Source organism: Artemia sp. Qi Xiang Cuo, chromosome 2 (assembly GCF_049724085.1).
Source record: "Artemia sp. Qi Xiang Cuo chromosome 2, ASM4972408v1, whole genome shotgun sequence".
NCBI classification, from domain to species: domain Eukaryota; kingdom Metazoa; phylum Arthropoda; class Branchiopoda; order Anostraca; family Artemiidae; genus Artemia; species Artemia sp. Qi Xiang Cuo.
The window spans coordinates 21,581,557-21,606,737 of NC_142795.1; the positions used below are offsets into that span (position 1 = coordinate 21,581,557).

Here is a 25,181-nt window from a genome sequence, read left to right on the forward strand (position 1 = left end):
ACGAGGTTCAAACCGTTGTTGATGCAGTCCTGATGACAAAACTCTTAAATTCTTACCCTCCCCATGTATAGACCAAACAAATTTTAGTATGGTATCCATGAAGTTAAAATACATAAAAGGGCGGAAGTTAACGCCACGAAAAGACAAAGATGGAAAAAATAAAATAACTGTTTGCAAAAGCTACTTGTGGATATTTCTGAAAAACATATTTAACAGATTATTGGCTGACTCATGGTTATTATAAAAATCACTTACTTTTATATTTGAGTCTCCCGGGTTACTTTTTGTGAACACGACAGAAATCACAAAAATTGAGGGGCGTAAATGAAAGATCGAGTCAAAAGTCTGTAAGGGAAAAATAGAGTACTCCTGTTAAATTTAGAATGAAGCACCAAAATTTTGGTAGAATCTCAGAGTGTGTTTAATAAGATCAGAAAACATTTTAAGGAGGTCAAATTATGTTATAATAACAAAGTCAAATACATTTAATTCCCAACGTACTGTATAAAACTCTAAAACTTCAACACAAGGTACTCATTGTTCGTTGTGCTCAGAATATATACAATATACATATATATATATATATATATATATATATATATATATATATATATATATATATATATATATATATATATATATATATATATATATATATATATATATATATATATATATATATATATATATATATATATATATATATAATATATATATAATTATTAATTAGAAGAGAAAAACGAAACATATACTAGATATTGAGATATAAAGCGAAAGAAACGCGAAAGATGTACTAGAAATCCTCTTTAAAGAAATTCTTAACTATTTTGACGTAAGAGACTTTTCACGGCGGAAGAAAGTAGATTATTAAAAAGGCACACATGTTCTTTAGTTTTCTAACCAAGGATAAAGATTGAAGTCATCCGATAACTCATTCCGACAGATGATACCCACTTTTTGATAAAACGGAAACCCCTTTCTGCTAGACAAGCTATGTTCTTCCGGAGAATCCAGACATCTCCAGATGGGGATAAAAACCCCCTACAAAAGTCTATATGGAAGTGATTGAACCACGCGACACCCCCGATCCGACCACAGTTGTGTAATTAGAATAGTGTGGCACTAATTGCGACGTGTATGTTTTCCAGATGTGCTGAAAGTGTGGCTCGCCGTGTGCAGCGAAGTTTGATGTCAGGGTTATAACATATGTTAACCAGACAACCCCGTGGTTTGATAATGATTACCCGTCTATACATTTAAAGCACCAAAGAGAAGGCCTAGTCGTCTCAAATACTCCTTTTGTAAAACAGAAACAGAATGGAACAAACGATTTGAATTCTCATGAATTCTTATCGTAGGAAATGGGCAGTGGTGATTCTAGCCTGTCTTGTGCCCGGGAAAAAATCTTTATTAGTGCCCCCCCCCCCTGTCGCCCAAAATTTTCAAGCCAATTTTTGGCAAAATTTTCCTTTATTAACAAATTTTTCATTTACTAACACAATTTTTAATTTATTTAAAATTAACTTTTCGTACTCATTTATTCGATTATTCATTTGAAATTTTACGCCCCTAAAATTTCTGTGCCCGGGGCTAGTGTTCCATCAGTAAGATTGACACGATTTTTTTTTTCACGAGACCTTCTTGCATTATTCTGATTTTTTTTTTCTGTTTTTTTTTCCACAGTTATCTATTTCCCTCCCAGCTCTTTCTATTCCCATCTCTCGGATTTTCCGCTATGTTGACCTAGCTTTATTTTATGTTTCTATTTTATAGATTGATTGTTAGCCTATTTTTTGAAGTAGTATCTGTTCTATTTTTATATTATAACAGTAGAACGTTTCTCATGATTTCGCAAGTCTAAATAAAGAAACAAAAAATCATGAAAAAAGTAAACGCTTTCACTCTTCAAAAGAGTGGGCACGGTCGTACCCTTACACGGGTTGGAGGAGAGGGAAAATATTCAAGATGAATATGTAAGATTCTTTCAGAACAACTAACGTGTCTTTACCTAAAGATACACTTTTTTTTTGTTTTGGATCGTGATTTTAAAGGCTTTCTCTCGATCTTTCAAAAGTCACCGAAATAACAAGTCCAAAAGCTTGGTTTTTGGGAGGGGAGATCAGAAACATACGAAAGGGGAAAGCCGCTGCCTCTCCTCAAACCCTATATTTTCCCAATTCCTGGGACCTTCTTATTAAAATAATCAATGAAATTTATTTTTGTAACTACCCCCCCCCCGAAAAAAAAATTAATCTGTCTAAATCAGGTCCCCCCCCTCTTATACAAAAAGCACTATATTTACATTCTGTTTAAACCTTTTAAAATTTTGATTTAATAAAGTTAGAGCAAGTCCAAGCTCATTTATTTACAAAAATTACATACATGAAATTATGCAAAACAAATTAAAGGTGACTTATCAGCATATGTAACCATATTCATATTTACATAAACGTAGGAGCAGGATTGGTTAATGATTCGGCCCAAAAACCTCCCACTCCTCAATAAGAATTACATAAAGGTGAAATTTTACTCCCAAATAGAGTATAGTAAAAAGTAAAATTTTGCAATGTCTGAATACCTGACCTGTAAAACACACTTTTTGAGTATCAGCACCCCAAAGCACGTGTGCAAACATTTATTCTTATTAGTGGTGTTGTTACGAACAGGACCGATATATCGATAAGGAGACACAACTTAAAAAAAAGGTACTTATTAAGGAGCTGGGCAACACGCGAGAAGGGAAGTTTGGTTAATGCAAATGAAATAAAACAAAATGGGATGAAAATATAATAGTTTAGAAAGAAATTTGGGCTATATATTTGCACATTGGGGGTGTTGGGGGTAAAGCATAGCATCTATTAAATACGTAACCTAATCTAAACTAGATAACCTAAACTAACCTAACCTAGGTATCTTTTTTGCCCCTTTAACCCCAAAATACCACAGAGTGAGCAATACCTCACTATGCAGCAAAATCCTGTTTTTCATAAAGTATCTGAGATTTTGATGCGGTTCTTCTCACGTGTTGCCCGGATTCTTAACTAGTACCCAAAAAACAAAACACAGAATAGTCATGTTATGCGGAAAATACAAAAGGCTCCAGTGAATTCGTGAAGATGTCAGAACCTTGGGGGACTAGGAGCCTAGAGACCCTCCTCTTTGGCTCCCCCCGTTGGAAAACTTTTCAGTCCGCGGCGGTCTCTTTCACATCAAAATTAAATGAACTTGTAGATATTCCCTTTGAAAACTAAAACTTTGGATACTTCGTTTCAACTGAGCAGATTTAAGAGCTACTGGGCAACTTATTTAGGGGAGTGGGACTGTCCTCCAAATCCTTGCTGTTCGTACATCATGCTTCTTTTCCCCCAGGAAAATAACCCCAATTTTATGTGGAAAAAATTACTTCTACCCTAACAGGATTGAGGGATCTTTTTTCAGTTTAATTTTTTACGTCCAAGGTTTTTATCGTTTTAATTTGGCAAGTGTTTAGCTTAAAAGCGTTTAAGATTTCTAAAACAGTTAAAAAAATTCCAAATGGCAGTTATAATTCACACTAAATTTAACAATTGGTTATTTTGTTTTCAAGAACAGGATTTTGTCACGAGCCAAAAAGTGTTTTGGCACCCATCTCTTCTTTGTTTAGTATGTGATTGAACAAGGTGAAACAAGAATTAATCTTAGACATTTGTATTTAAGCCAAGTTTTCGTGGATGTTCCATTGGCGGGCAAAGTCACGCTTCAAGAGTTTGAATATCTTGCTGTTCGTTTCATCTCTACATTTTAGAAAAATTTTTGGTTGGAAATTGCTGAAATGATTTTCGGAAACTCCCATCAGTGTTAAGAAAAATATTTTTTTGGTGTTTGTAATAGAACATCAATTAAATTTCTAGTGGTTAATAAATGCAAAGCCTACTCGAGGCTGACGCTGGGAAGGCTGACATAGGCATGAGTCTATATTTACAATCTCACCATTAAAAATTTCAATCAATTCAATGTTCTGCAATATTTTCTATGAAGTTTTCTGTTAAGCTTCCCTCCCACCAAGGGCAGCCACAAATAAGGGAAAAGACTTTATCCCCCTCCTTAGAAGACCATAAAAATAAAAAAAAAGTCAAAAACAGTGTTACAAAAAGAAAACTGCAAAAAAATGTCCTTTTTCCTAGAATTTTTTTTTATATTGTAACTTCACTTTTCGATGTTTTAGACACCGTCCCTCGTACCGTAAAGGTCGGGTATTTTTGAATAGAATCCGTAAAGGTATAGCGTCAAAGTTCTATTTAATTCATAAAGTTAAATTCTGGCGACAACTGAACCCTCCAAAAATAGTCTTTTTAGGCCGAATTATTCTTAATTTTTTTAGAGGATCCTTTGACCAGACTTCTCCCTTCTTTTATCTTTGTGTAGGCTATATTTGAAAATATCAAAACTTATAAGTTTCTGTTCATTTATATTTTCATATCATCGATAGCTCAACCATTTGCGAGGAATAGGCTCAGCAAACCGGAGTTTTTAAAATACAGGGACGTACCGATGGGGGAGGGGACTTGGATACCAGCCCCCCCCCGAAGTTCCAAATTTTCTGGTTACTTTTTATTCAAATTATCAAATAAAGATTGTTATATTCCCCCCCCTCCATATGAAGAAAATTTCTGCGTGCGCACCTGCTGAAATGTCCTAGTTTCCCCCACAATCCACTCGATTATGCCGTTTTAGAGAATTTTTGCTCCTCTCCAAAAATCCACTACCTACTCGGAATGATTTGCTGCGTAGCCTACATGCTTAATAATGCTTCACCGTTTTTCTGATCTACAATATTACAAATAAAAAATCATTTTCGACAAATCATTTATTACGTTATATTTTTCAGCTGCACCAATTATTGTAAATTTTCAGAAAAGCTTCATTACTTAAGTAGGGTATGTTTATCATTGAAATCTTTCATGGGAGAACAAAAAACAATCTGTAGCCAAGTTTTAAAACGATGAAATTAGGATGGCGGGTAAAGTCATGCTTTGGAAATTCGAATCAGTCGCCAGGCGGTTAGTAAGTAGGTGGTTTCTCTCCTTTTAAAACCCACAATAATGGCGGGAAGCTCTACTCCTCCCGCGCGGATAGTAACTCCGCCTCCTCGTATCATAGAATCCACTTTGCTTGCCAAATAATAAGTTATTCTAATTTTAGTCGTTGACGAGTTGAGTGTGTTGAGTAAAGTAAAGAATACAATGGAAGTTGCAAGAAGAGATTTTGGAGCTACTAATATGTTGAGGCAGTTCGTACCGCCTCGATCAGAAGCACGACGTGTGAGTCGATGCCTGTTTGGACCTACGAGCCATATCGATTCTGTGGCATTTGCGAAAAATGAAATAAAAAAACAGAGAATTATGGATATGAAACGATGGAATTTTGACTTTGAAAATGAAACACCATTACCTGGAAAATTGGAATGGGAAAAAATAAGTGTCTCTGAAGATATCAGAAAAAGGCCTTTAGTGGAGATACAACAAAATGAAGAGCCATCGCCAAAGGAGTTAAGGTTGGAAGCCCAAAATAGCCAGATCTCTGTTGAAGCAGTGGTCTCTTTACCAAAGAGTATATCAACATCAAAGAAAACAAAAATATCGGGTAAGCATCTCTTTTACTCAATAAAATCCCGGCAAACCTACCGTTAAGTGAAGCATCTTAGTGACAAGACATGAATTCATGACGTAGTCTAAGCTAAAATTGTAAATTAGGCTAGGTCCATTTTGAACTTGTTCACTTTGAACGGTTGGTAAGCTACTAACCTCATAAATCAGGTTATTCGTGGCTTGTCTTAGGGTAAAATTGAGGATCAGTGATGAAGTGAACTAGGCTAGGGCCCTAGCCTAGGCTAGTAGGTTTGGGAATTTAAAATTTTATTTGAGTCACGCCTAGGCTATTCATGTTTTTGATCTGGAATATCAAATGAATCTGTTGCCAACTAGGCCTAGCCTATGAGGTAAATATTTACCAAATCATATTATTGAGTAACATCTAAAGTGAATATACCATTCGATGCCTTTTTTTATGCTGATTACGAATATAACAATTATTTCTATCGGAAAGGAATTTTTGCCCCCCCCCCTATATCGGTCAATGACTGGTATATAATTGCACATATATGGGGGGGGGGTTAGGTTAGGGGGGGGGAATTCGTTTCCGACAGAAATGATTATTATATTCGTAATCAGCATAAAAAAAGGCATTGAATGGTGTATTCACTTTATTCCTAACTCAATAATATGATTTGGTAAATATTTACCACCTATGATGCTATGCTGATATCCATAAATTGATAACTTTACATTGTGTTGTATAGATTTGCAGAGCCTGAATAAAAAATTGTCCACTTTTAACTTATGTTAGGCCCAGTTCTGTTGAAATTATAATATCAACTTTTGTGTAAGTGTTGGAATGAAATCTAGATTATCATATTCTTTTTTGTCAATAAATTTTGTTGGTTACTTATGCTAACTAGCATAAAATGTTTATTCATATTTTTGCCTAGGCTTATAATTGTAGACTGCATTATATCATTTTCAAAATTAGAATTCTAAATTAGCATGTTTTCACCTGTAGCTTAGTTTGCGTTTGACTTTCTTTTCTGACATTAAAAAAGTATTCTCATTTCGGTTTATTTGGGTTTCTGACATTCATTTTACTTACGAATTTTTGTTGACATTAATAAATCTAAGATAGACTTCAAAGAATAAAGAAAAATTTAAGAATAACTAAACCAATCCAACAAAACAATAAAGTTGTCAATGAACAAAAAGGGTAACTTGTGTTAATCTTATTTAGAAATTAAAACAATCATCGCGAAATTTTGAAATGATAGGCTATATGAAAACAGGTCTAATTATTCTTTCTGATGAAAATTAAATTGTTCCTGTATAATTGCCAACTAGCCTAGAATGACATAGCCTACAATTAATTAGCCTAATTGATAGTTATAGATTGTTCCATTTCATTTTCAAAGCCAAAATGTAAAATGATTATTTATCTTCAACCCAGACTGCTTTCTTCTAGATGTTAAAAATTTAATTGTAAGGCATGGGCTAATTTAAATTTGTCTAGACAGTAATTTTAAACTTATTAGGGTTTCTGAAATTCAAGAAAACCGAAAGAAGGCTAGACTTAAAAATAAAAGAAAAAATTGAAGAGCAATTGAGTCAACAATCGATGTAATATATCTATCAGTCAGGCTACAACCCGAAAAAGAGAAACACGAGTTAAAAATAGGTGGACTTGGCCAGATTGGTTGTTGAAAAGCTGCCTTTCTTCAGTATTTGAATTTCTCAAATACTAGTAACTTTTTCTCTTAAGTTAAGTTTTTTATTTAGCTTTTTTCTTAGTTTTTATTTTTAACCGTTCGAGGTTTAAAGAAGTTCCAAATTGATAAATCCCTAGTCCATCATACTTTCAAATATATTTTAGCTTTTGCAGTTGTCCGTTTCTCTATTGATCTTTTTCGGTCTTTCCACGGTGCCCCTTTAAATGTCCCAGGAGAGTTAGTTGAATCAATACATTGATTATTGGAGTTTACTTGAACAAGTGCGGAAACCAACGAAGGCCAAAATCATATCCCCCTATTGCTAATTTGATCAATACTTTTAACGGAAAGTGTCTGGATCCTGTTATTTGCGTTTTCATATAGGAGCATGTAATAAAAAGTATAGGCAAGGCCGCATCCAGGATTTTTGTTCAGGGAGGGGGGAGTGTTTATGAAAAAAAAAATAAAAGCTTCAAATATTTATCAACATGCATTTTTGTTACGTTTTTATGAGTTGGACAAACATGGATTGTTCAATTCCCCCAGGACACGCCTCGAGCAGAGGGCACATATAGGAGGGGATGGGGAGTAGATTCCACGGTTAACGTTACTTGTAAGGACAGAACTTAGATAGACAAAAAATAAATATACCATTTGATTCTCCATCCAAAGATCTTTCGAATATATTAATCATGTCGTAATTATGTGCCAGCCCCCCCCCCCCGCACATTAGGGAATGGAGCTATAAATAACCGAAGGCTATATTTATATATATACATAAGTTTGCTGATTTTGTTATTTTTTTCAAATGGTTTCATTTGGGATTATGAACCGATTATTAAAGAGAATCATTAAAAAAAAAACTTTTTCGCATGCTGACCAATGGTCTGCGTAGCGCAGGCACCGATCTCCTCATTCTCTACCTTCGGCTGGGAGTGCAATGAATGGTTGGGGACAAATCATCCAAAGCTTCCCATTCTTCCCCCAGATGAGAAATAAGCACAAGAAATAATGGCAGACCCATAAAATTGAGTGTTTCGTATGTAGCTTAGAGCAATGTCTGGTCCTATTAGGGGGAGGGGGTGCAATTGTGACTGCAGGGATTGTTATATTTAGGATGAGCATCGAATAGGGAGTTTAATTATATACGGTAGTGTTCTAATATATGTACAACACGCTTGGTGTTGTACAGCGAAGATGCTAAATAAACTAGTCAAACAGATTTTTTCAACCGAGATTTCCTATGCTGAGGATAGCAAACAGTGAGTTATCACTGCGTTTGCAATATTTAAACTTGTTTTTTGGGGTTTAGGGGGGGAAGGTACCTAGGTTAGGTTCGGTTACCTATTTAAAACATGCTATGCTTTGCCTCCACCCCCTAATGTGCAAATATATAGCTCAATTTTGTTCATAAACTATTATATTTTCATCATATTTTGCTTTATTTCATTAGCATTAACAAAACTTCACTTCCCGCGTGTTGTACAGATATTAGAACAGTACCTTATATCCTTTTTTGTATTTGTTTTTTGAGCTATAAGTAACCGAAACCCTGTCCTCGATGCCCCGTAATCTTTAAGGTTCTTCATATTTGTCTAGATTTTGCGTGTAATTTGCAGTTTTATGCTTAATGAAAGGCGCAATTTCCAAAATAATTCCCGCCTATATGCATGATTTACGCATTAAGATAGTGGGAGGGAAAAAGTTCCTCATATGCTGCTCACTCAGGAAATGAAAGCACTTTTTCTAGGGGGATGAAAGTTGACTCTTTTATTTATTTACGATTGAATGCGAATTTTTAAGTTAGACTTTGATGTCCCTTTAAGAAATAAGCAAGTAACCTTGTCAAGGGCGGATCCAGGATTTTTTTTCAGGGCGGGGGGTGGGGGTTTACTAATTTTTGACTCAGTTTTCGACTAATTTTACTGATTTTTACCTAGGTTTTACTAATTTTCGACTCGGTCAAAAATTTCGGGGGGGGGTCAAACCGGGTAACACCACGGGTCAAACAAGGAAACCAGACAAACGGGTACTTGCTAGATAAATGGAGCACAAAGCGTGATTTCTTATTGCGTTTACAATATTTAAACTGTTTTTTTTTAGGTTTAAGGAGGGGGGGGGGTAGGTACCTAGATTAGGCTGGGTTTACGTATTTAATATATGCTATGCTTTACCCCCACCCCCCTAATGTGCAAATATATAGGTCTAGCCCAAATTTGTTTCTAAATTATTATATTTTCATACTATTTTATTTCATTAGCATTAACCAAACTTGACTTGTTTCGCGTATAGTGGTGGGTTATCTATAACGCATAAGTACCTCTGTTTCAAAATTTCTGAAAGATTGGAAAATTTTCACCAAGTTTATGGTATTGAAGTATCTTGCGCGTACACATCCAACGGCCGTTTTCTCCTATCATTGTTACCCAGAATTCTTGCCAAACAGACATGTATATGTTTACATGTTTTTCATCTCAAAGCGACGGTTAGCTTTGCCATCCCAGTTTTCCTCCATCCTTTTAACTTGTTTGTTACCTCCAAGACCTCGCCAATTCTCAACCGTCAATTTTTGTTTGCATACACATGCGATCGCTCTGGGCCTACAAACACTGTCATAAACTGTTTGGTCAATTGAAAAATGCCTATCGGCCGAAGAGATTAGACTGATTGATATACAGAAATGAAAGAAAAACTTGATCTTTTTTTGTTTATGTAATCATGCTGTAGATCTAGTTCGTTTGAGGGCTGCCCACCTCCTCCAGTGGTAGTCTTGGTTTTGTGTAGCGTCGTAAATGATTTAAAAAAAATGGTCCTCTGTGCCAATTTGGTCTTCGTGTCACCCTCCCAAGGGCCTATGTTCTTCACCAATTAACTTGCGTGTTAAGAAAATGCTGCTGTTTAAAGAACGAACCTTTAAATGCGACAAAAATTGAATTTAAATAGTTACAATCGGTTTTGAATTCTTAATAAGTCAAGGTGGCGCTAAAATTGAACTGAAATTGAGATTTCAGCCAGGGGCGCGAAATTTCCTCTAGGTTCTCAAAAATACCTTTTTGAGTATTTTCATTGAATAAAAAATGAAAAATTTACCCTCAATAGATTTTGAGAAACAATTTTAATTTTTATTAAAAAATTAAAAAAAAAAGAAAAAACACCTTGCCCCTCTTTATATTTTTATGAATTGGGGCCTCAAGTTGAAGTGGGTACAAAATAACCTGGTGTAAAAATAAAAAAGACAAAATAATAATGCTTGCGGCATAAAATAATTGTAGCAGGGACGTACGCAGGGGGGGGGGCTCTTTTTTTTCATTTTCCCATAATTTTCTGATTTTTCTCACAGAATAATGGGTTTGAAGGATTTGCCCCCCCCCCGAAACAAATTGGGCCCCCTCCCGAAACAAATTCCTGCGTACGTGCCTGAATTGTTGGGAACAAGGTTGCTGTTATAACTCAAAACGATGCATATCACAGATAAATTTCATACGATGCAAAACAAGTGGAAAATGCGTTACGGTTTTAGGTATTGTTATTACGAAGTATTTATTGGAAAAAAATAACATTTTGGTTGGTACCTATCTTTTATATCCACCACACTCAAGTTCTTGGTCTGAAAGAATCGGTTTTTTCTGTAGTTTCTTTCAGCTTAGTGTGAAAGAGTACATACACTACATTGTATGTACTCTCTGACATACAAATGTTTAATTATATTTTAGTTGGTATTTTGGTTAGGTTAGAAACCATTTGATATAATGTATTCTGCGTGGCCCGATTTCCATAATTATCTGTTGTAGTTTCCGTAATTAATCTTTTGAAATTATATTGCATTTTCTAAGGTCTTTAAACTAATTGGATTTAATTAATTAATTTGTTTGTATTCGTTATAACATAATTATTCTATTTTAGCATTGTGGATTTATTGATAGAAAATATCATTGTTAATGCGTGTACTAATGATTACATAACATGTTTCAAATCAGAAAAATTACTTATTTTTTAATCGCAAACTACTTTCTAAACAAACGACTTGTGGTTTTTACATCTTGGGCGTAAATCGCCTCACCGCCTATCAACTCCCATTGGGCGGACCGCCAGAGAACTTGCCTGGACGCGTTGATGCGACGTCATACAGGTTTCCTTTTAAAAACCTTTTATAAGTCACTAAAATTGGCTCAATTTCAAGTGATGGTCATGCCCAAAACAATATTTAAATCTCTTCGGATGGGCGTAAGATCTATGTAGGTTTCTGCGTAATTTGTATAGGTTTTTAAAGACTCGTTTTGCACGTTGGGGCAAGCATTATAGGCAGATTTACTATTTTGTGAATTTGTTTATTTTTATTTAGCTGAGATGCAGGTTGTTCTGTGTTGCAATCGAGCTGCAGGTTGCAATAATGTCGCGACATTGTTCAAGTCCAAATTTAAAATATATTATGTAAGTTTTTTATAGCTTTGAAGTGTATGCAACTTTGGGCTCTGTTGTATAATCGATAACGTCAATTGCTAGATAGCATGTAACCCAAGCCTGATTTTGTCCAAGATTGTTTTTCGCCGATAATGTGTTTTGATTGTGGACAGCCAAAATGATATCAATGAATTTATGCCAAAGTTAGGTTAAAAAAAATCATTTTACAATCGGAAGTTTGAGAAACAATAAAGAAGAGTAGCATAATCTTACGAGGGTTTAGTAAACTTTGCCATAAAAACAACAATACTGAGCCCATGAACAAGGATAACTCATTGATGATTTCTGAGACCATGCTGGCTTATCATGACAAAACAAAAAACGTGAAGAAAAGAAAACGAGAATAATAACAGCTAGTGAAAAAATTATGCAAATATTTCGGTCAAGATCTCCGCTTGACCGTCCTCAATGCAGAATAATACCGATGAAAATATACGAAACCAAACCTTAAAATAAACAAAACTAAAATAAGATGACCCTTTCAGAGTTACCCTTTCATCGTTACTCTGAAAGGGTTATCTTATTTTAGTTTTGTTTGTTTTAAGGTTGTTTTTTTTTATGTTTTTATCGGTAGCCTATTACCCTGCACTGAGGACGGTCAACTGGAGGTCTTGAACGAAATATTTGCATAATTTTTTCACTGGCAGTTATTTTCCTCGTTTCCTTTTCGCGATTTTTTGTTTTGATAACTCATAAAAGACTGAATGGCCAATTTGTGGTTGCCACCCTATAAATTCCTGTGTATATATTTGGTCAATACATGCCAATGACCTTAGTTTTCCTAGAACATTGGTACAAACAGGCCCTAGAAGGGGGGGGGGTGTTGCTCCTAAGAGAATTGTCAAGGAGCCAAAAATACGTATTTCTCGGCTATTGTTTTCAATTTTTGGACCCATGATACACCACCCTTTTTCCCTACTTTTATATGCAGGTATGCCTTGGAGGCTTTATTGCGATATTGTAGTTCAAAATAAGATTCGGTTATGTTTAATTTTTAAATTTGTTTTCCTGTTTGAGTGACATTTCTTACGTTTTATTTTTTATTTTTTTCAGATTATTTCCACGCAACGAAAAGAAATCATCCCCAGAAGAAGACTGAGCCACAGAGCGGGAGTTCCCCTATGACAGAATGTGTTGGAATTTAAAACCAAAGGAAATAATTGTGTAAATAATAATGTGTAAAGGAAAATACGACAATCGTTCAGAAGTTAATAACTCAGGGATTTGTAACTCGGAAGTGATGAGTGCCAAATAAAAATGGCCGAGTGTTGAGGATTTCCCTGTTTTTTGGACCCTTTTTTCCCGGAGTAAAACTCGTCGTGTAGTACAAAAGTATAATCGAAATTATGTTGGGTAATTCCCAACAAGATACCAGTATTTTCTATTTTGTTACTTTTTTCATTAATTTTAGTTGTGCGAGTTTCAGAACTAAGTGGTAGCTGATTTTTTTTTTTATGATTGTGAACATTCAAAATTTTGTCCTTTTTTTTGGCTGGCATTTTCTAGTCCTAGTTTCGGATCTCAAAGAAATTGTATTTTTGTCAGCCAGTAATAATTGTATATATATATACTATGTTCTTATATGAAATTGTGAAATAAAAAAAATTAACATGCTTAAGAATGTTGTTTTTTAACAGTAGAAGCTTGTAATTTTAGCGGAAGAAGTTGCAGCTGTAGTTAATTTACAGCATAGAAGGTGCAATTAATTAGGGTTTACAAGATTATGTATATGCAAGTCTGTAGTATTTAAATATAACAAGTTTGGTGGCTTTTTTTTCAAAACCCCCGAAACAATAAAATTCGCTTTCAATTGTACGCTTGCTTTCGCCACGGGGTTGTTCACGAAGTCACTGTGGATACACCTTCAGCAGAATATGACTGCGGTAATTTAAAAGGCGTTAAGTGATTTTTAATTAAAACTTGTTGTTTAATAAAATCCATTTTCTATCTACGTATATAATTTGCAGTATCAGCAATTCCCAGTCAATCACTAATATAAAAACAATAATGTGAAGCTATATGACGGGTAGCCTACCTGAAGCGAGTATTTTTCTCATTGTACAATTGGAACAATCAAGATATAATGATGAACTTTTTTCAAAATGCGTTATGTCCAGTTTTTTCCACTGACGGAAAGTTGGGAAGTGAGCCTGTTCATATTAAAGCCTGCTGTAACTCGACTGCCTCAGGAATGCTTCCTTGTACAAACGAGGAGTCGCCAATCGGGCGAGGGGCAATTGCCTCCCTAGACCTAACAGATGTTTTTTTGGTATATTCATTGAAAAAAAAAAATAAAGAAGAAATAACAAAATGCCCATTTAGACTTGGAAAAACATTCTTTTAGAGTGCAAACCTGAAATATATTTTTCTGATGTACAAAATTTAGGTCGTGTTACGTAACATCTTTTGAGTTACCCTGACTGTCTGCTCTTGCTTCTAGCGCCGAGATCAAGGTTTGTCTAAAAATGCTAATTAACCTCGGAGAAGAATGACAGTAACCTCAAATGTTCTGGGCGAATGTGGGAGTTCGATAAAATAAAAAAGTGGTTAAGGGGAGAGGGAGAGTTCACCAAAATGTTATGGGGCTGCTATAAAATAAGGCAGAATATTCACTCATGATTCATTCTGTATTTATTTATACAAAAATTGGCTGAACAAATTTTAAATGGTAGAGATTCTGTGAGCTCTGCATTGATGCTGGGTTGAGGAATGGAACATACATTTCTGAAGCTAAGTTTAAAGAAGGCGTGTACGTTGAGCCCGGCCTCAAGCCCCCTTCCTGCGTAGGTCTCTGACTTGACTTATAGAATGAAAAATAGAAACGCCACAGTAAGTAAAGATACTAGTATCGTTCAACATTAGTCGATTGACCGTGGATTATAATGAAAACTATATAGACTTGATGTATACGAAGTGTGTCCATTACTTCTGAGCTCAGAACAAGGACACGTTCCGTCTGGACTTTCGACAAAACTTCCGAGTAACTTGCTCAGAAAAATTGAAATGGAATACAAGTTTCTTTGCTAAAACACAGTACAAGCGAGAATGCTTCCTCAGAAAAGAGTAAATGGAAGATTGAAATTTGCTTCAAGTTAAGTACTGTCAATTAGCATGAGTAATTGATTGCTGCAACATCGCCAGGGCTAAACGGCAGATTTATTTAGTATAAGTAACAGTTCGATAAAAACGTTCGAAGTTCAACAGCTATACCGTTAATAGCATTAGGGGAAAATGACCTTTTTTGGTCAAGGTCCAGAATATACCCTAATTGGACCTTATACCTCGTATGTGAAAAACAATAGATTTTCCATCGGTTTTAGCATACATTAGAAAAGACGGAAGGATCGAAGTTGGGGTGTTTTTTTAAACAATTCTTTCCCAGAAATAATTCGGATGCAGCTTTAAACTATGTAAAATCGGATCAGATTTCGCTTAGCGTCCATATTTTTTCGCCTGAAGCATCGAAATTGTTATCAACCAAAAATGGTTGTTGGCGCTAGAATAATTACGCATTGGAGTTAGCATAAAAAGGATTTCCTAGATATTAAAAGTTTGTATCCTGTCGTTTTGTATCCAAAACAAGAATTCAGCTGGAATTTTGAAATACATCACCTTAATAAAACGGAGAAACTCAATTATACACTTTTTGATTGGGAATTAAAATATGGATGTGCTAGTATAGCTTTTTACATTAAAATTGAAAATACAATGACAATTTTTCCATTGCTAGTACTTTTTGTTAGCTAATTGAAACTAATGTATTTATTAGAAGTACTTTTTGTTAGCTAATTGAAATTTTAGAAATCTGAGCACATTTCAGAAATTAAGATACAAAAATGCATTAGAAAACTTTCTTAAAATTTATTTTCCGAAATATCAAACTTTCTCCAGAAAAAAATTACATGAAAACAAAGATCGATAGAAACTATGGCCACAAAAAAAGAACAACATACAATTAAAGGATTAAATTTAAACTTCTGAGCAAAACGATTAAGCACCGAAAACCATTCAAAAACACTAATACAAGCATAAAGTCATCACGGAACACACTCACGATGTGTTATACTCACACGAATAAACCGCGCCAGATTATTAATACTAATCAAACACCCATTTACCAACAATTTTTCCACCCAGGGCTCATCCTCTTCATCAATCAAAAAATTTTCTTTCTCAAAACCCTTCACACTTGTCCCCAGAAAATGCAATAAAATTTTTCTCCCACTCCACTCATCGGGCAACTGTAAGGGTCACTTCATTCTATTCCAGTTCAGAATAAACTGTTGCCAACAACCTACCCACAACAATCCTTTACTGATGATAGAAAGTGGTTGTCAAGCTCAGGGAACTGAAACTTTCAGAAGCCAATAAGACTGCGTCCATAAAACAGACGATAAGCAAAACTAAAGAAGATATATTGTTGTTTCGATGTTAGCGTGACAAATTATTTGGAGGGAAAAATGTCCCCATGTTAAGTGAAATTGCTTAAGATTTTAAAATGAACTAACAGTCGCGCTTACTACTGTGAAGAGACCCCCTCCCCAGACACTCCCAGAAAATAACCCTTTCATAGCATCTGACAATTTTGGGTTCTTTTTTACTTGTAGTAACCCGTGTATTGGGATTCTAGGGCCGTAACAAAGGTAGAACACGCAAAACGAAACAACCCTGAAAAAGTGTACGGGCAGACGCCATCTTTTCCATCGCAAGTAGGTAAATAGCCAGATGAAAAGAAGGGCGAAAAATAAGCAAGACGCTAATAAAATAACTCATTTTCAATCAGACGCCTTGATTGAACTTATTATTTTGTAATGGTTGCCCAAGGCACCAGTATCGTCATTTCAAGAAAATGTAATTGAGGCGAGGGTGTCAAAATGTACTTCAAATCTAGGGGAGGCAATTTTGTTGTTTTTTCTTGATTTTAGAAATTGAACAAAATACTTTTCAGTCTAGGTTTTCCAAAAATCTACGGCTTTCAAGTAGGCATATGGCTTTTTTTTAAATCTAATCTTGTATTGCGATTTTGTTCTGCTGAAGTAGGCTTGGGTTTTCAGCTCCTATTCAATGACATATGAGAAAACTTTTAGTTAAGGGGGAGGGGCAAGGCCGTACCCAGAGGGGGGGTTTGAACATCCCTCCCCCCCGAAATGTTTGTTTGACTCGTAAAAACGTAACAAAAATCGATATAAACAAATTTTGTATGCGTTTTTTGTTTTTTTTTGTGTAACCCCCCCCCCACCCCGAAAGTTTTTTTTAGTAAAACCCCTCCGAAAAAAAAATCCTGGGTACGGCCTTGGGGAGGTGTTGGGATTCCATTTTTGTAAGGGTTAAACTCATTTTGGAGGGACAGGGGGGCAACAACAGGCCAATGAGCCTTGGGGGGAAAAGTAAAATGTAATATGGTTTGTGTATTTCATGATGAATAAGTCTTAACAACGTAAAGAGTCTTTACATCCATCATGTTCTTATGAATACATTACGTTAAATTTTAAGGGAGTGTAGACACTCAGTGTTTCGGACATTTTTATTTTCAAGAATATTTTTAAATAGATGATATATGTATACAATATCAGTTATGATAAAATAATAAAAGCTTAGTGGTAGTCATAGAACCATTTTGGAGGGGGACCTATCTTACCCAGCCCCTGGTATTCTATTTCTAAGTTCAGGTGTTTCTTAAATCAATGATTTATGGTCTGATAAATTCTAAAAGCAAAGCTCTGCATAATGATAAAAGGGATCGTGTGACCAAGACATAGGCCATTTTCATAGTTGAAACTTAGTTAAACCCGAATAAAGAATACATCTGCTTCATTAGCACTGAGTTTCAGCGCAACCTCCAAGTTCTGTGAGAAGGGTCGAGTTGAGACCATAACCTGAGTTCAGACATCCTTTTTGCAGCTGGTCTGCCCAGACAAATGGGTTTTGGCCATCTGCGAACCCTTGGGGTAGAGGGTCTAGCCAGGTTGTAAACATAAACTCCACTTAAAAACCGGTTTAAATTTAAATTAAACAGCTGGCTATTCAGTTAAAAACCAAAAAGGAGAAGTCGTAAAATAATCGTAAAACTTTTACTATTAGAAAAGTTGTAATAAAAATAGGATTCACTTCGTTTTACCATGGACACCAGGTCGAACGAATCTATACTGTTTTGAACGTTTCTTTATTGCTGATTCTTGTTGAACTTCTCTTTCAGTAGTTGCTACCTAAAAAATAAGCGATATGGTAATAATAACACTAACACTATTTATAGTAATAATAATAATAGTAAGTATGGCAATAATAACACTATTTATATAATAATATTTAGGGTACAGAGCGAACATTTTAGAGGTGGTACCAAAGGCTTCTTTAAAGAGAGGGATGGGTGTTTTAGACGATTTTTCTCAGTGACGATCCTTAGAACGGACCTTACGTAGAGGAGGAATCGCCGTATCCTCTGTATGCAGGTAACCTTTGAGGGATGGGGCGATTTTTCAGTTTGGGGTTTGTTGCTTGAAAAAAACTGTAGATACCTTAGACTGGATTACTATTTTAATACATCCTTTTAAAATGTCCCCTAAAAGGATCCATGTTATAAACATATTTGATGATGTATTTTTTATTTTTCGCAAAAGAATACCGAAAAATTCACAACTTTAAAATATTTATGTGAGTAATTACTCATTGAAATGACACTTTCTGGCCGTAATTCCTATAAATGTAACCCTCTCCCTCCGCCCTGTTAAAAAAATTTCAGCTTTGTGCCCTTCTGACCAAATTTTTGAAGAGATCTCTGAATACAAACACCCACATATATGTATATATATATATATATATAATATGTAGAACTTGAGATCTTAATTAAGTCTTCTTCAATGAGATTTAGTTGACAGGGTTACCGGACTAAACTAACTTGGCTTGTTTTGTCTTTACAATTTCATTGAACAAGATCGGTGAACGACCTTGCGTCACTCACTTTATCAATGTTGTCCAATCCATCGCCTAAAGCCTTGCCAATATTTTTAAAATGAAATAGTTAATGAAAAAAATTGCAGTGAATGAAAGTCTTCGGGAAAAACGTGGAATATATTCGAGACTCTTAATGCAAAATGATGATGTCAGTAGTTCTCAATAAAGGCTATGAAAAAAAAATCAATCAGAAATCACACATTTCCTTAAGTATGGGATCTTTTTATGTTATTAACCCACTAAGAATGTCCTGTTATAAGCTTAGTTGTACACAGGTCAAACTTTTAAGATGGGGGGGGGGCATGAAGGAATGAACTTGTATCTCACAGTATTCAATGGAAGAAGGTTCTATTGAGGAATCTCGTGGTAAGGGGTTAAAACCCTATATTATTTCACCCTTTTTGCAGTTCGAAATATTTAAACAAGGAAACGTTTAGTGATGGAATTTTTTTTTTTAAATAACCAAACAAGTACACGTGCGTAATCAGAAACTCTTCTCAGGGGAGGGGGGCAATAAAAACAATTTTAGTTGATGATTTGGGTAAGAAGTGCCCAAAAATCGGAGAAATTCGGGGGAGTGGCACACCCCGTGGCCTTGCTCTGCGTAAGTCCCTGAACACGCTGCTAACTATCCTAACTTTTTATAAATTTGATTTTCATTTGACGCAATTTGCCAATTAAGGACAGATGGGGGAGCTGCCCGAAATCAAATAAGCTCTATCTTTGCCATCTATTTTAACTCAGAAGCATATAATCAAAACATTCGATATACATGTAGATGCACATTGGCTTTTTTCTCGAGGGGGAGGGGGGTATCAGAAGATTTTTCGGAGGGGCAATAATATAGACATAACCAGGACTGGGAAATAAGTGACCCAAAGTCAATCACCAATCTTGTTCAACGAAATTGTGATGACGAAGAAGTCAAGGTTTGGGAAATAAGGTTGGGCGATTAGCGTGATTGTAATTAAGCAGCATGGGCATATAAGCTGAAAATGCTAACATTTAAGAGTCAAATAGCGTATGGTGCACCCTATTATCGCATTAGTCAGAAATATGTTGAATAATGAAGTCCGAATGAAAACAAAATTTGAAATATTTTCTGATACAATGAGCGGATGACCTTGTTTTGGTATTTCTCATTAAAAAATACCTATTTTATAATTTCACTAACAGAACTGAAAAAAAACATCTCCCAAGATTTTGAGAAATACATTTTGCCTATGTCCCCCACATTTCGTGAATTGACGCCCCTGGTCGTTGCATCCGAAGACAAATAGATACCCAAGAATATTGAAAGTCAAAGGGTCATAAAACTAGCAGCATCATACACAAGAGAGACGAGGGGACACCTCCCGAATGTTTTCAGCCCAACGCTAAAAACAAATCATATAAAATAGCCTTTTTTGGCAAAGAAACATCGTTTTTTATCTAACTCTTTTTTTTTTTAGAAGAATAACGTAAGAAAACAAATTACTATCCTGCTGAAACTTGATAACGACTAAGTTTTTTTTTTTTGTAAGGTTGCCTGCCGAAGCTTGGTTAACATACACTTTAGCATGCATTGTTAACATACACTTTAGCGTGCACTGTTAGGCCTATATGTTTTTCTGGAAGTTTTGCAGTTCTTTCAGTAATTTTAAATTTTTGTGCTACTTCTCGGATGTTATCGCCAACTCCAATGAAAAATCGGAATTTGCGGTGCAAAGCATTAAGATTTTACAGAACAATAACAATCTCGATTCTACCGACTGCAAGCAATAGACCTCTTCGTACAACTATCTGATCAACTCGTATAATCATAATTTTTACTATAAACCCCCCCTCGAAATGTGTGTCCGACTCGTAAAAGCGTAACAAAAATGAATGTAAAATTTTTTAATATGTTTAAAAAGTTTGTTTTTGTATCCCCTCCCCGGAAAAAATCCTGGATAATTTCTTGGGGGGATGATAAATAACAAATTTTATTTGATAATTGGATAAGAAGCACCAGAAAATCGGATTTTTATTTTTTGGAGCCAAAAAGCACCCTCTTACGTAAATACCTGATCAACTCAATAGTCTTATTTTGGGTAATAACTCTAACCTGTCGTCTACACTATTCCAGATAAATTGTGTCAATTCAGATATTTCTCGAACAACAATCTAAATACCGAAAAACTACTTGAGCATTCAAACCATCAAGACTCATTAACATAACCATATTCATTACAATATTAACGCAGTAACTGTTTTGGCGTATAAGTGGGGCATAGTTCACATGCAGATTTCACATCAAGGTTGGATAATTTTGGCACTTGAAAGGGTCCATAAATCACTGTGCCTTGTCTTCTTTTGAATTACTTTACTTTGAAGCTAAGAAGTATATTGAATTGGTTTTTGAAAGTAAATTCACCAGCCTCTCATGAGCGTCATCTCACAAAATGTACTACAATTTAAGTACCACACAAGTACCAATTTAAGTTCCCCCTCTCACTCCAAATAAATCACACGGCTCATGGCAGCAGGCACATACACGGTATTTTTACTCGGGGGGGGGGATGAAAAAAAAGTAGCTCGGACAAAATACCCAGAAATTCAGGAATATCAGCATTCCAGGGGGCTTGGGCCCCAAGCCCCCCTCCGTACGACCCTGCATAACATTTTTTTTCAATATAGTAAACTTATTTTTGAGTATTTTGTTTCAATTTTTCCACCCTTCCCCCACCCTAAATGAATTATTGCGTATTTCCCTGCTTATAGGCATAGCTCTATAAGACGATACTGGTAAATTTAACAAAAATGGACGTAATTAATCAATTTGCTTAGCTATGATCGTGGGAGATTCAGAAAGGGTTAAAAAATAAATCTAACCGTTGAAATAAATCTTATATCTTTTCTAGTTTTTGGTGGTCTCACGAAAATGGTCATTTTTAGTTTCACGTCTGCTCACTTTTCTCCGCCCCTTTGATTAATGAGAGGAACTTTAACACAAAATTGGAAAACGAAAACGCTTCAGAACAGCTTTAAACGTAAGATAAGAAGCACTCATAAATATTAATGATTTTTTCTTTGAAAATAGCGCGACGGACATTATTGGAAAATTATTCTTTTATTCTGTTTACCTGTCAATTAGTTTTGAAGCATTTTGAACAATGATTAAATCTTAGTGAGTAATTAAGGGAAAGTAAAAAGATAAGAAGTGACGCAGCCCTTAACTAAAAAGGGATATAAAAAAAAATTTCAATGAAGCGGCATAGTCATTTTGAGGGTTTCAAATTATGGGCTTATTTGCAAAAATATCTTTACATTATAACGTACTAAAAAGTGGGATGCTTTATAGGATCTGTAATAACTCAGAGGTGAGGAAAATATCGTACATAATCTCACTTGGGTACGTATCTGAGGTATGAGCTGGGTAATGGTGTAAAAAAAGCCATTCCCAGTCCAATTTTTTTCTTCAGTACACATCTACGTAGATTTTTTTGGGAGGGGGGGGGGGCAAAAACGAAAACAAGGAAAAAAGTATATGAAACGTCTAAGGAGTTAATCATAAATGAGTTGTGAGCATGACCATGGCCCCAAGGATCCGCCTTTACTATGTATGCTTTCCTGATCATCAGGAAATTTAAGGCAGATTCCCAAAACATCCAATGTGCATTGGTATTTTATGGGGCATTTAAAATTGAAATAATATCTGGGAACTTCTTATTCAAAATATCACTTTTTATTATTCCCCTCCCCCTCAAAGAAAAGTCCTGTGTACGTAACTGGAAGCAAGCCTCAAATCTGAGTTTTTTTCTCTGACAGAATACCAGTGTAACCAGGCGCATACACACACATAATTTTGTTATGGGAGAAAGGTGACGTCCAGACAGGGGATACGAATTACGGGAGGAAAGGTGCACCTGGGTTCAGAAAAGGGGGCAATGCTTAAAAAATCAAAAATAGGTGAATTAAATGAGGAGGAAAAAAAATGATGCAGACAGTGTAGATTTATGTTAGGGAGAGCAACTCGAGCCCGAAGATCCCCCTAGCAATCCTTTGAGGACCCTACCATTTCATTTGATTCCATAGAAACTCTGATGCATGGGCGTAGGCAGCATTAGGGAGCATATTGTCTAGGGGGGCAGTCGATAGTGTGACGGAGTTTTATCAACTACTTTTTCCAAACCATCTGCTTTTTCAGCCATTTCTAATGTAATTTTGAAGGTCTAGGGGGGCAGCGGCCCCCCCCTCCCTACGCCCATGCTCAGATGATCAACAATATTAAAAAGTTCCCAGAATTAGTAAAACAATGAAGATTGCCATGCCAATGGACAAAAACTTGAGCTACTTCAAGGTGCAACTTGTAAACATTTTCAAGTTAAGAACTATATATTCAAGTGGGTCGTTTTCAATCCCAGGAACATAATAAGCATTAAACTCCTCAAATATTGGCATATACCCACAGTCGAAATCAATGAATAGAATTGGATTTGAATTAGGGGATTTGAGAACAAAAGGCCATGGGAAAAGAAACAGTGTTGTGTATTTAGTTACTTTCCCTTGTGAAGACTGATCGAGTGATAGTATCAGCCGCTGATTCCTGCGGTTTTCTAGTTAGAACCGCTGAGTGGTTCTATTTTCATTCGTTCGCCGTTGTTTTATGTAATCGTGTCATTTGAGATGGATGTGGTGATAGCGATCCTGGGAAAGAGTTGTATAATGAAGTTGTGAAATGTGACAGTTGTCACTTTTCAAAAGTGAATCAGGTATCTAAGGAAATCAAGTGCACAGCAATTCCCCTAGAGTAGTGGGAGAGGGCTAAATATTTTGAATAGGTATAGACAGGGCACACTCAGGGGGTCTTCGGGTCCGCCCCCTCAGAAATATTAATTTTTTCAAATTTCTGGGAACTTTTTGATCAAATTAAAAAATTTTATCATTACCCCCCATCTCGCAGAAAAGATTCGGTACTTGGTAAGAAAGCGGTAAGTACGCGAGAAGTGAAGTTTAGTTAATGCTAATTAAATAAAACAAAATAGGATGAAAATATAATAGTTTAAGAACAAAAATAGGCTATATATTTACATATTAGGGGGGTGGGGTGGTTGGTAAAGCATAGCATATATTAAATATGTAACCTAACCCAACCTAGGTAACTTTTATTCCCCTTAAACCCCAAAAAACTAAAGTTTCAATATATTTCTCGGAGTGAGAAACCCCTTGTTTTTGTCATTACCCGGTACATGCCTATCTGTTCTCGCAATACAATTCTCAAGGACTTACCGCTTTCTTCACAAGTACCAAGGATTCCTCCATGCATGCCTTGGTATATATACAAAAACAATATACGACTTTTACACATCAGGCAAAAGAAAAAATAGTAAATTCGTAAGCTAGAGAGAAAACACTACCGAATACCCCTTATGATCAGTGGCTGATTTGAGATAAGTCTCGATTTCAAATGTCCTACAGATCAACGACCTATTTTCTGAACCAGAACAAATATATTTGTGCTCACCTATAATCATTCAACACTATACTAGAGGTACAACCGGGATTATGTTCCGAGGGAGGGGTGTGGTGGAGCCCCCTCCCCACTCGCTACACCACAGATGGAAGCACAATTAAACGAGTGTTATTTGAAGAATTTAATTAGACTTATCTCAATAAATGATAGCTCTGTGAGACTTGTATTTTACGGTCTTTGGATGTGTGACCTTGAATTTAGAACGTCCTTGAAATTTCTAAACACAAGCACCCTTGAAATTTCAAGTCAAAGTTTATAGCGAAATTAATAGAGGATAAATTTGCTAATGAATGATCGGCGGTAAACATCAAGCGAATCAAATGCAATTATATCATGGAGCTTTTCAGGGGGTGTAGTAAAAACTCCGTGCCAATAGAAATCCAGCTCACTTCGGGGGAACTGACTTATATAGCCATTATTTCTTCAAGGTTTACGATTAAAGTAATTGTTTCCGATTCCAGAGGGGTATGAAATCCCTAATCTATTTTCACAAGTTAACTTCTAAAAATAGTTAATTAGGGTAATTATAGACAGCATATTTGTTGTGCAAACCAATCTGTTTAGAGCAATATCGAAAGTGACAGAATGAGTCGAAAATGCGAAAAAAACAACAACTGTAAAGCAGTTTGAAATACGAGTTCCTCAGAGAGCAGCAGTTGCCTTTTTGGGATGATTAAATCAATGAGTGTTTTTTTTTTTCAAATGGATTTGAAGAGTAAGTTTAGGAACCCTCTATATATGAAAGGGGCCACCTCTCTCCTCAAATTTTTCCTCTAAAGTGCTCCATTGAGGGTATAATCAATATCTATATTATACTGAAACATTCGCGCAAAAAGCGGGTGGTTTAGGGGAGGATGACAGCTTTTCTTACATAAACTAACTGCTGCTCGTTTTAAAGGCTCTTTTTAATTTTAATTGGAAACCATTAAATTAAATTCATGTCCGTGCATCGGCGTACGTAGCTTTTTGTCTAGGGGGGGGGGG

General features: G+C 35.6%; 1 protein-coding gene and 1 long non-coding RNA gene across 4 annotated transcripts in view; one reads left to right on the forward strand and one right to left on the reverse strand.

Annotated features, from left to right (window-relative positions):
• Positions 1-5,190: 5,190 nt before the first annotated feature.
• LOC148954996 (uncharacterized) lies at positions 5,191-13,373 on the forward strand. The gene is made up of 2 exons (XM_089108013.1): positions 5,191-5,622; positions 12,806-13,373. The coding sequence occupies exons 1-2, from the start codon at positions 5,223-5,225 to the stop codon at positions 12,895-12,897; spliced, it is 492 nt and encodes a 163-aa protein (XP_088964139.1). The 5' UTR covers positions 5,191-5,222; the 3' UTR covers positions 12,898-13,373.
• Positions 13,374-17,809: 4,436 nt separating this feature from the next.
• LOC148954997 (uncharacterized) overlaps positions 17,810-25,181 on the reverse strand; it is a 42,038-nt gene continuing 34,666 nt past the window's right edge. For all 3 annotated transcript variants that reach the window (XR_016143713.1, XR_016143714.1, XR_016143715.1), the window contains exon 2: positions 17,810-17,958. This is a non-coding gene — a long non-coding RNA (uncharacterized LOC148954997). The remainder of the gene's footprint in view (positions 17,959-25,181) is intronic.